Genomic DNA, 12596 nt, shown 5'->3' on the forward strand with positions numbered 1-12596 from the left:
TTTCGTCTTACCAGATGGCTGAAACTGAAGTCTGCCAAATTTTGGACTGTGAACCTCCAAAATCATGAGCTACAATATATTTCTTTCGTTTATAAGCAGCCTGTGTTGGGCATTTAATTATAGTAATAGAAAGCTAATATTTTTCATAATCTACCAGTCTAACTAGAATTTTGGTATTAACAGGCTTGCCTCCATATATTGTTTTTTATTTTTCTTTAAGATTTATTTTATTTATTTGAAAGACAGAGTTACAGAGCTAGGTAGAGACAGAGAGAGAGGTCTTCCATCCACTGGTTCACTCCCCAGATGGCTACATCTAGCTCCTAGCTCCGAAGCTAGGAGCCAGGAGCTTCTTCCAGGTCTCCCACATGGGTGCAGGGGCCCAAGCAGTTGGGCCATCTTCTACTGCTTTCCCAGGTCATAGCAGAGAGCTGGATCGGAAGAGGAGCAGCCGGGGTTAGAACCGGCACCCATATGTGATGAAGGTGCTTCAGGCAAGGGCTTTAATCCACTGTGCCATAGTGCCGGCCCCTCCATATGTTAATAAATTATTCAAGACCAAAGACAGGAAAACTGCGTTTGGTCTTCTTTGGTGTGCCTCATAGAACTACCCTGATATTGGGCAAAATGTCCTGCTTTCCAGTGAGCTATTCAACAAGACACAGGTATAGAACTCAAAGTTGTAATTCACTTCTAAACAAAAACAAAATGCTAGTAAGGTGTATTTGGAACAGTTAGAACTATTTCAGATAGCCTATAACTCACACAAAGACTAACCTGGAGAACACAGTGCTTTGACTCATTTATTTAAAAGCTTCAGATAAACGGTGTATCAAATGCCCATTAGTTACCAAGGATGGAGGGCCAAGAGGCTATTTACAAGAAGGAAGTGGGTACTTCAAAAAGTTTGTGGAAAATGAAATTAAAAAATAAATTTATTTTGCTACATACATTTTAAAACCCATGTTTTATTACAAACATGTAGTTTCCACAAACTTTTTAAAGACTTATATCTTGAACTTCATTTTTTCAAAATTAAATTTTTTGAAGTAATTACTTAGGAAGAAAAACAGGGATTCCATAGAAAAAGATGGCAATCCAAATGATATTCTACCAGCCAGGTTCTGAATTTTTTTCACTCTTAAATTTCTTCTCTGTCAGCCAAAATTATTTTCTGGGTCAATTTCCTTAGGTGAGTTTGTCTACATTCAGTATCAAAAGCAATGCTGACATTATTTTTGTTTAACTCTCCTTTTTGCTTCTTTATGTTTCTTCCGACAATCCTAGAAAAGCCATAAAATCAAGTCTGTTAATAAATGTATATTGTTTTCAATATATTCAATAACTATAAAGTAAAATTTAGATTATTCTCATTGTCAGGGCTGCGGAGATACACTCACCATAAGCAGATGGTTTGTTCTGGCCTCCCAAGAATTCCTGCTAATATTACTTCCCACTCCTCTCCAGAATAAGTCAGAACCTACTAGGCAAAAATAAAATGATGATGCAGGAAATTACTATAAAAGTGGATAATATTCTAGTGCTCAGAATTATCGAGGTCTCCAATTCCAGTTGACCATTTTCTTCTATTTCTATTAATCTTATTAACTTTACCCCAGCACCTTTTTTTTTTTTTAAAGGAAAACAACATTATTTTTCACAAGGTAACAGAAAAATTTACTGCCATAACTTTGAGCTCTGTGGCTACATCTCTGAGTGGGAGTTGCTAAGCTGCATAGATTAACCAGTAAAGAGGTATCCAATCACCAACATCTGAGATGTCTCCTGCATCATGATTGATAAGTAGGGGCTTCTGATGGAAATCATGACAAAGGCCTTCAGGTTGATAGTTGATATTCATCAGAAAATGGTACTTTGGGTTTCCGGCAATAAAATCAGCAGTAGCATAATGAAATTTCTGTTTAGGGCACCTAGAACTTTCATGTCCTTTGAAGATAACTGGAATTCAAAGATCTCAATGTTTTCTTTAATACATTTCTCATGGAAACTTGGCCAGGACCACAACCCCATGCTGAAGCTGGCAGTGAAGAGTAATCAGGGCTGAGTTCACTTGTGCTTTTTTGTCAGGGCACAAAGAACTGGATCAGGCAAAAGAACCAGGGAGTTCTGGTCTACCCATCATTTACCTGATGTGATCCCAAAGCACTATAAGCAACCGTAACAATACCTTTTGACATGCAAATTACTACAAAAATATCTAATATTTCTAGTTATCAAAGTTTCTACTTCTAGTTGACCAGTTAATTCAATTTCTACTCTTTTTTTTTTTTTTTTTTTTGGACAGGCAGAGTGGATAGTGAGAGTGAGAGTGAGAGAGAGAGAGAGAGAAAGGTCTTCCTTTTTGCCGTTGGTTCACCCTCCAATGGCCACTGCGGCCGGCGCATCTCATTGATCCGAAGCCAGGAGCTTCTCCTGGTCTCCCATGGGGTGCAGGGCCCAAGCACTTGGGCCATCCTCCACTGCCTTCCCGGGCCATAGCAGAGAGCTGGCCTGGAAGAGGGGCAACCAGGACAGAATCCGGCGCCCCAACCAGGACTAGAACCCGGTGTGCCGGCGCCACAAGGCGGAGGATTAGCCTGTTAAGCCACAGCACCGGCCAATTTCTACTAATCTTATTTAACTTTAACCCAACATCTGTTTTAATGTGTCTATCAGAGACAGAAAGACTCCCATCTATTGGTTCATTCCGCAGATGTCTGAAGTCTCCAGGTGGGGCCAATCCAGGTCTCCCTGATAAGTGGAACCCAATTACTTGAGCTATCACCACTGATTCCCAAGGTCTGCATTAGCAGGAGTTTGCAATCAAGAGCTGGAGGCAGATATAAAACCTAGGTACTACAATTCGGGACATGGATATCTTAACCTCTAGGCAAAAACGCCTGTCCTCATTTCCATTAATTTTCAAGAAGCATTTTATATATTTTTGCAAATGAAAAATGTAGTATTGCTAAGATTTTACTCTTTATATATAACAAATTATGTAACTGTTTCTGTTTGTGCTAGGCTTTATGTGAGGAGTTGGCCAATAGCCTTAAGAGTATTCACATGCCCTTTTACTACAGGATTTTTGGTTGGTTGTTTGTTTTAATACCTAGCATCCAAGCAAGTCCCTGAACAAAACAAGCCCTTGTTGATGATAATGAATCAGTAAGGAATGAGGGGAGTGAGTTCTGTCTTCCATAGCTTTACATGTCAAAATGCAGTAGTCATGGAGGAGGCCAAACCCAGTGACAATACAAAGGGTCAGAATTTCTGGACAGGACTAACTGTGTCAGGAGTAATGATAAGAGCCATAGTGTTACCATTTAGTGGAAAAGTTGACTCACCATGAAGTCTTTCATCGTGCTTGGAGAAAAAGAAAAATCTAGTGGTTTGTTTCTCAGGTAATGATGCTTCTCTGAAGAGAGAAGGGGGGGAAATAGGCAGATATTGGTTGGCTTAATGTCAATAATTTAAAACACATATTTACATTAAAAATATAAATAAATGATTCCTTAAATATACTTGTATAATGTATTCCTTAAATACAATACTTGTTTTGCTCATTTTTCCCTGAGTTAAAAATTTTACTCTACCTTCTCTCCATTCAACATTCTTCAAGCTGAGCCTTTGATAGTGAAACTTGTTTAAGCTCCTTCTTCCCTACTCTGCGTGCTGATACTTCACTCTCACTATTCCTTCCTCAGTTGCCATGTTCCCCACAGGAAGGGGTAGAGGATTGGGGGTGGGAGATGGTGACCCCCCAGTCAACTGCAGGATGCTATTTTTATTTATTTATTTTATTTTATTTTTGACAGGCAGAGTGGACAGTGAGAGAGAGAGAGACAGAGAGAAAGGTCTTCCTTTTTGCTGTTGGTTCACCCTCCAATGGCCACTGCAGCCAGCACATTGCGCTGATCCGAAGCCAGGAGCCAGGTGCTTCTCCTGGTCTCCCGTGTGGGTGCAGGACCCAAGGACTTGGGCCATCCTCCACTGCCTTCCCAGGCCATAGCAGAGAGCTGGCCTGGAAGAGGGGCAACCAGGATAGAATCCGGCACTCCGACCAGGACTAGAACCCGGTGTGCCGGTGCCGCAAGGTGGAGGATTAGCTTATTGAGCCATGGCGCCGGCCAGGATGCTATTTGTAAACCAGCATATTACTATTGGGTTTATTTCCTTATACATAGTCTTTCTCCCACAGCCATATCCAAATCTCTCTCTCTTTTTTTTTTTTTTTTTTTGACAGGCAGAGTGGATAGTGAGAGAGAGAGAGAGAAAGGTCTTCCTTTGCCATTGCTTCATCCTCCAATGGCCACCGAGGCCAGGGCACTGCAGCCGGCGTGCTGCGGCCGGCGCATCGCGCTAATCGGAAGCCAGAAGCCAGAAGCCAGGTGCTTCTTCTGGTCTACCATGCGGGTGCAGGGCCCAAGCACTTGGGCCATCCTCCACTGCACTCCTGGGCCACAGCAGAGAGCTGGCCTGGAAGAGGGGTATCCGGGACAGAATCCGGCACCCTGACCGGGACTAGAACCCAGTGTGCCGGCGCCGCAAGGCGGAGGATTAGCCTATTGAGCCATGGCGCCGGCCCCGTATCCAAATCTCAAGAAAAAAAGAAATATACTCCACATTGCATAAAGCCTGTAGAACTCTTTCAGGAGCTCAGCAACAATAAGCTGTAGGAAAAGCTTAGACACTTCTTAAATATTTTTGAAGCTTGTCTAAGTTCTAAATTATGACATATATCTGCACAGAAAATTGCTTACTCAGGGCTGGGCTTCCCATGATCTGTTTCTTCTGTAACTTCTTCTTCTTCTTCTTCTGAACTGCTGTCTTGGAAACGAGGGTCTCCCTTGCCGACAATCTTTCCAGGTTTCACTGTTTCAACTCTATAGGTCTCTATAGTGTAAGAGTAAGCAATGATAGTCTTGTAACTAAACAACTAAGTATCACTGAACACATGTATTTGATTATTTTCACCATAAACACATAACTCAATTCCCAATATGTAAATTGTTAAAGTAGGGAGTTTCATCTTTTTGGATTTTCAAATAGTGAGAAACTACTATTATAATTTTGACATTGCTAGAGTGATGTGATAAGGAATACAGTAATATTATAAAAAGGTATAAAATATATGGTTTATGGATGAATAATAAATCTTTAAAAATAATATAAAACCAAATTTTCTTCCTACTTATTTACAAACACAAAAACAAACATATTTACATTTTCAATCCCAAAGCATCATTCAAAAACTGCTGCTGCTGTGGTATAGCAGGTAAAGCTGCCATCTGCAGCACCAGCATCCAATATAGGTGCCGGTTGGAGTCCTGGCTGCTCTACTTCTGATCCAGCTTTCTGCAATGGCCTGGGAAAGCAGAAGAAGATGGCCCAAGTCCTTGGGCCCCTGAACGCCTGTGGGAGACCTGAAGACACTTCTTGCTCCTGGCTCTGGATTGGCCCAGCTCCGGCTGCTGTTGCAGCCATTTGGGGAGTGAATCAGCGGATGGAAGATCCACCACTACCACCTCTCCCTCTTTGTAACTCTATCTTTCAAATAAATTAATTAATAACATTTTACATTTCCAAAATTTCCCAGACACTTAAAACAGCACTCAGGTTGCTGGTGTCCAGGAATAATTTCAAAACTATTTTCTCATACCTGGCCCTCAATGTTAGATTTATAGTTAATATCTACATCATGCCAAACTACACAATAGTTCAGGACTGACCTTGAAACTCAAAGGGAGAACACAGGCAAGACCAGGGAAGTAGGCAGAGCACGTGGTACACTGTATTTCATTTACAACAGTAAAACTACTGGATGGTGTAGCTCATTTTAGAATGCTAGTGCTGGCGGTTGATACACATCTGTCTATGTATGCTATCTTAACTGCTGATTTTTAAAGTAGAATCAGTGTAGTTAGTTGTGGCTGGATATAGAAAAATTGCATGTATATCTTAAATATACGGTGAGGAACAGCCTCCGAAGGAATAAATGCTTTTACCTATGGCCATGTTGGCCTTCAGATGTAAACCTGATGAACTGGAATACAAAACTGTAGGTAAGGCCGGCGCCGTGGCTTAACAGGCTAATCCTCTGCCTTGTGGCGCCGGCACACCGGGTTCTAGTCCCGGCTGGGGCACCGGATTCTGTCCCGGTTGCCCCTCTTCCAGGCCAGCTCTCTGCTATGGCTCCTGGCTCCTGGCTTCGGATCAGTGCAGTGTGACAGCCGCATTGGCCATTGGAGGGTGAACCAACGGCAAAAAGGAAGACCTTTCTGTCTCTCTCTCACTATCCACTCTGCCTGTCAAAAACAAAACAAAACAAAACAAACCTGTAGGTAATGTATTTGTACTTTTCTCTAGATTCCGGTGAATCTCCAAGAATAAACTTTGAAATAACTGACATATAAATAGCATGGTATGTTTGTAAGAAGCCAAGAATGGCACTAGTTTTAAGTCATTGCATTTAAAACTGCAGTGAAGACATGAAGCTATTACAGTATATGACTTACTACTACCTCTTTTTTTTTTTTTTTTTTTTTTTTTTTTGACAGGCAGAGTGGATAGTGAGAGAGAGACAGAGAGAATGGTGGTCTTCCTTTTTGCCGTTGGTTCACCCTCCAATGGTCGCTGTGGCTGGCGCATCTCGCTGATCCGAAGCCAGGAGCCAGGTGCTTCTCCTGGTCTCCCATGGGGTGCAGGGCCCAAGGACCTGGGTCATCCTCTACTGCACTCCCGGGCCACAGCAGAGAGCTGGACTGGAAGAGGAGCAACCGGGACAGAATCCGGTGCCCCAACTGGGACTAGAACCCGGTGTGCCAGCACCGCAAGGCGGAGGATTAGCCTGTTAAGCCACAGCGCCGGCCACTATTACCTCTTTATGATGGTTTTTACTTAACAGAAAGGATACTGTACAGCAGTCTCTGGCTTCCCTTCATATGGCAGCCAGCTAGAAGTATGTTCACTTAAATGCAAAAATAGTTTCTACCATAGCATCAGGCCCACCATGTTATTATGGTCATGGTACTACTGAATTTCCTACTGTTAAATTTGTTTTAAAGTTAATTATTTTATTTTGCAAGGCAGAGAAAGAGAGAGAGAGAAAAAGAGATCTCCCATTCATTGTTTCACTCCCCAAAAGCCTGCAACAGCCAGCAGCCAGCAGCCAGGGCTGGGCCAGGCTGGACCATGGCGATGTCAGGAGCCGGGAACTCAACCCAGGTCTCCCACTTGAGCCATCACCTGCTGCCTCCTAGGGGGCACATTAGCAGAAAGCTAGAATCCAGAGTATAGCTGGGACTTGAACACAGGCACTCCAATATAGGATGCAGGTGTCCTATCCCAAGCGGCACCTTAACTGTTGTATAAATGATGGCCCTGTGAATCTCATATTGGTTACATTTAATGCAGACTCAGTCAAGTAAGTTCCAATTGCCTGAAATAAAAAAATTGGGAAAAAAGAAAAGTACCTTCCTTTACATCTGTGGTGTCTATATCAAAAAAGGAGAATGTGAACCCTGCAGGCTGCTTGGCCCCATCAGTGAGAGCTGCAGGGTCGTGGATCTCCTGAGCTTTCTCTCCACCACAGTCCTCATTCCTGGGTGTGTCTTCTTCCTTTTCACTGGTGCCTTTTGTAGTTTGGAATATTTCTTTCAAATCCATTGCAATGTTATAATACATTTCTTTAGATACTTCAGGTAGCTTTTCAGCTTCTTCCCTTTTCTTCTTTCTTTTAGCTTTACTGCAATGACAGACATGTATACCAGAAACAGGTTTTGAATAATTTCCAGAATGCAGGAAAGGAAAACATCTGGGATAATTTTAATTCATTTCAACTAAGAAATCCACTCATCACACTCTACTAATAAAAGCAGAATCTTGACTAATAAGCATTTTCTTACACAAAACATCTTAACTAGTTGGTATATTGAACATCAGTCGATTCCATCTCTGTGTGTCAGTTGTGAAATCAACAACAGGAGTCACTGTGCACTTACTCCCCATGTAGGATCTCTGTCCTTAATGTGTTATACTATGTGAATTAACGGCAAAGCTAGTATTCAAACAGTATGTTATACTTTGTGTGTCTGTGTGGGTGCAAACTGTTGAAATCTTTACTTAGTATATACTAAGTTTATCTTCTGTATATAAAGATAATTAAAAATGAATCTTAATGAAGAATGGGATGGGAGAGTGAGTAGGAGATAGGATGGTTTGGGGTGGGAGGGTGGTTATGGGGGGAAAACACTATAATCCAAAAGTTGTACTTTCAAAATTTATATTTATTAAATACATTAAAAAAATTCCATCTCTGTGCTTCTGAACTACATTCAGAAATTATTTCTAAACTAATAGCTACATTAGCAGGGAGGAAAAACCAGGACTGTAATGAGTGCCTATTTGGGATGCCAGCACTGCAGAGGCTTAACCTTTTGTACCACAGGACTGGCCCCCTAGATTCCTGAGTTACCAGGGACAAGTGGCTCTTTTGTACCTGTTTTCTTCATTGAATGATAGTTACAGTGGATCTCCTATGCTTATTCTACCATTGTATGTGGAGGGGAAGGACAGATAACATGTTTGTTTATTTTCAAACATTTATTTATTTGAAAGGCAGTTAGAGAGAGAGAGGGAGAGACAGAGATCTTTCATTTGCTGGTTCACTCCCCAAACGGACCCATGAGATGGGGCTGGATCAGTCTTAAGACAGGAGCCAGGAGCTTCTTCTGGGTCTCCCATGAGGGTACAGAGGCTGAAGTACTTGGATCATCTTCTGCTCCCTTTCCAGGGGCATTAGCAGGGAGCTGGTCAGAACAGCTGAGACTTGAACCAGGGCCTATATGGGATGCTGGTGCTGCAGGCAGCAGTTTAACCTACTGTACCACAGTACCAGCCCCTCTTTATTCATTTTTAAAATTTATTTGAAAGGCAGAAAAACAGACAGAGATTGTCCATCTACTGGTTCACTCTCCAAATGCCCCTATCAACCAAGGCTGGGCCAGATCAAAGCTGAGATCCCAGAACTCAATCCAGATCTCCCATGTAGGTGGCAAGGAACCAAGGAACCAACGACTGCTGATTCCTAGGGTGTATATTAGCAGGAAGCTGGAATTGGGAGTATAGCAGGGTCGTGAACTTAAGCACTCTAATATGGGATGAGGGTATCCTAAGAAAAGGATTCTTAACTGCTGGACCAAATGCCCACCCCTACTTATCTTTTTAGTTCACAGGCCTTCTGATCAAAAAGAAGTGCATCCAATATACTCTAAAGACCTACTACAGGTAAATTTCATCTGGGCCTATATCTGATTTGGATGACAACATCCTTAACTTTGAGCTGATGCAGACTTCTGAGAAATCTAAGGAGGTGAGCATATTTGGTGTGTGGTAGAAAGTGAACAGTCTGTGGCCGGAGGGCAGACTGTGGTTGATTTTGCATGTCCACAAATACTTCGATATTTCGCCCTTTAAGAAGTGGTGGAAACCACCCCTACCAAAGTATGGGATGGACTTAATGGTCTGTTTCAGGAAAATCAAATAAGGCAGATGTAGCAGTGTGTAACTTCTAAGACTAGATCATAAAATATATATTTCCTTTTTTTTTCATGGCACCTATTTGAGGAAAGCCAGCTGCCACATTGTTAGAGCGCTTAATCAACCTGATGGAGAACCTACGAGGTGAAAGACTGGGAGCCCCTGCCAATAGCAAGGTGAGTGAACCATCTTGGAAGCAGATGCTAGCAGCGGAATCAGATCTGTGAAGAGTGAAATCCCAGGAAACATTCTGACTATAATCTTTTAGGAGACCTTGGCCAGAACTACCTACTGAAGCTCCTCTCAAATTTTTGATCCACAGAAACTTGGCATTAGTAAATGTTTTGCTTTTAAGATGCTAAGTTTTGGTTAATTTGTTACGCATCAAAAAAATAATACACCTTATTTGTGAACAAGAAAAAGTTTAACACATCTTATAAAATATTCCCCTCAGGCCCAGGGTGGGTAAAGCAGCTGCCTGCAGCAGCAGCATCCCACATGGGCCGCGGCTGGAGTCCTGACTCCTCTACTTCCAATCCAGCTCCCTGTTAATGGCCTGAAAAAGCAGCAGCAGATGACCCAAGTGCTTGGCCCCTGCACCCACATGGGAGAACTAGAAGAGGTTCCTGGGTCCTATCTTTGGTCTGGCCCAGCCCTGGCCATTGCAGCCATTTAGGGAGTGAACCAGTGGATTGCAGATCTGTCTCTGTCTCTCCCTCCCTCTTTCTCTTTAACTCTGCCTGTCCAATAAATAAAACAAGCCTTAAAAAAAAAAATCCCCTCTTATTGTGTTCAATGTGGATTATCTGAAATAACATAAAAATTGTACATTTGGAGGAACTATTATTTCTACATTGGTCTGCTGTGACTCTTTTTAAAGCCAAATTAAAGCTTATAATTTGAAGACAATTTTAGATTCACAGAAAGTTGCAAGGACAGAATTTCCAAATATCTTTCACCACTTTTCTGTAATGAAAGCATCTCACATAATTATGATACAATTGTCAGAACTAAAAGATTAACACTGGTTTATTACTATCAACTAAACTCAGAGATTTTATTCTGATTTTCAGTTTCTCCACAACATCATTTTTTTTGATTCAGGGTCCAATTCAAGGTAAAACATTCCTTTTATTGATTTAAACTGCAACTAACAGTAGGAAAAATGAAGGATTTAATCCAAGTTGTTATTGGCTGCTTCATATATTTGCTGTATTTATCAAGCTGACTGCAGATCTACAGGAAGATCAAACATTTTTAAAAGAAGATTTATTTATTTTATTTGAAAGGCAGAGTCACAGAGACAGAGGGCAAGCCAGAGAAAGATTTCTCACCCACTGTTTCACTCCCTAAAATGGCAGCAATGACTGATGGTGAGCCAGGCAAAAGCCAGGAGCCTAGACCTCCATCTAGGTTTCCCATGTGGATGCTCACATGGGATGTTAGTGCCCCAGGCAGTGGTTTAACTTGCTGCACTGCAATGCCGGCCCAGGAAAATGAAACTTTTACCTCACTGGCATAGTGGAGTGGGTTGAATGTTTGCCTCCCAAAAGAGGTACCCACATTCTAAATCCTGAAACCTGTGATTTTGCCTTATTTAGGTAAAAGGTCTTACTAAGGAAGTTAAGGACTCTGAGATCAAGATATCATCCAGATTATCCAAGTGGGTCCAAAAAGAAACCTTAAATCTCCTTGTAAGAGACAAAGAGGACCCACATGGAGAGACCTGCAGAAGCTTCTGGCTCCTGGCTCCTGGCTTCAGATCAGCTCAGCTCCGACCATTGCAGCCAATTGGAGAGTGAACCAGTGGATGCAAGACTTTCTCTCTCTCTCTGCCTTTCAAATAAAAAACCAAATAAATAAATCTTTAAAAGAAAACCATAAAAAAAAAAAAAGAAAGAAACAAAGAGAGACCAGGTTAAGCTGCTGTCTGCAGTACCCGCATCCCATATGGGTGCAGGGTCCAGTCCTGGTTGCTCCTGATTCAGCCCCATGCTAATGTGCCTGAGAAAGCATCGGAAGATGGGCCCAAGTACTTGGGCCCCCTATACCCCATGGGTGAGACCATGAAGCTCCTGGCTCCTGGTTTTAGCCTGGCCCAGCCCTGGCTGTTGTGGCCATTGTGGAATGAACCAGCAGAGGAGAGACTTCTCTTTTTGCTTCTGCATCTCCCTCTCTATAATTCCATCTTTCAAATAAATAAATAAATCTTAAAGAAAAAAAAAAGACACACACACAAAAATGAGGAGGAAGCAGAGACAAAGTGATATAGCTTCAAGTAGTCACCAGAAACATGGAGTGATGAACAAAATGGATTTGTTTCTCTGAACTTCCAGGGTTAATGCAAGCCCTTCTAATACCCTTGGGTGTTTAGCCACCAGCACTGGTTTTAAGGCACATAGTTTATGATAATTTGTCACAGTATCCATAAGAAACTAATACACGGTGAAGGCACCACACTAGAGTAGGAGCACATATCAACGTTCACGTACATGAGATCCTTTTACGAAAAGCAAGCCCTAATCCACCATGTAAATAATTCCTCTCTATCTCCACCCACCAACCTCCTCTGTAAAGTAAATACAGTGGGACCAGTGGGTGGAATATTGGTAACTGTTTTCCTCTCATTGCTTGAAATGAGATTAAATCATGATCCTACTGCTAAAAGAATTAGCTCTATTTACCTTTCTTTTGGTTTTTCATCTTTTTTTCTTTCATAAGTCGCATGGTCATGTCTCGTTGGATCATAACGTATGATGTCCCTGTATAAAGAAAGGAGACACTGTTGGAAGAAGTAAATCTGACACTGAAACAAAAAAAAATTAATAGCAAAGTATAACTCAACATTAGGAGGATTCTAATCTCAGGGCAAGATGAAGCTAAGTAATATCAAAGAAAAGAATTATTCTGAGAAATACTATTTTAAATTGCCTACTTTAGAGTTTCCTTGTTACCTTCTACAGTCTTAAAAACTGTGTTTAATATATTAAAATACATACAGATAAAATTATATAACCCCTGTGATTTGCATAAAATATTTCACTGGTAAAGCAGGA

General features: G+C 41.6%; 1 protein-coding gene across 2 annotated transcripts in view; it reads right to left on the reverse strand.

Moving 5' to 3' along the window:
- Nucleotides 1–790: 790 nt before the first annotated feature.
- Nucleotides 791–12596, reverse strand: part of NOL8 (nucleolar protein 8) — a 32345-nt gene continuing 20539 nt past the window's right edge. Inside the window, exons 12-17 of one of the 2 annotated variants that reach the window (XM_062208488.1) lie at nt 12225–12302; nt 7476–7747; nt 4764–4896; nt 3348–3418; nt 1401–1483; nt 791–1283 (exon numbers count right to left, since the gene is read on the reverse strand). In XM_062208488.1, the coding sequence (XP_062064472.1) occupies nt 1233–1283; nt 1401–1483; nt 3348–3418; nt 4764–4896; nt 7476–7747; nt 12225–12302 (688 nt within the window). In that variant the 3' untranslated portion in view covers nt 791–1232. The remainder of the gene's footprint in view (nt 1284–1400; nt 1484–3347; nt 3419–4763; nt 4897–7475; nt 7748–12224; nt 12303–12596) is intronic. The other variant, XM_062208489.1, reaches the window with a different exon arrangement.

This window comes from Lepus europaeus, chromosome 12, assembly GCF_033115175.1.
Source record: "Lepus europaeus isolate LE1 chromosome 12, mLepTim1.pri, whole genome shotgun sequence".
Classification (NCBI taxonomy): domain Eukaryota; kingdom Metazoa; phylum Chordata; class Mammalia; order Lagomorpha; family Leporidae; genus Lepus; species Lepus europaeus.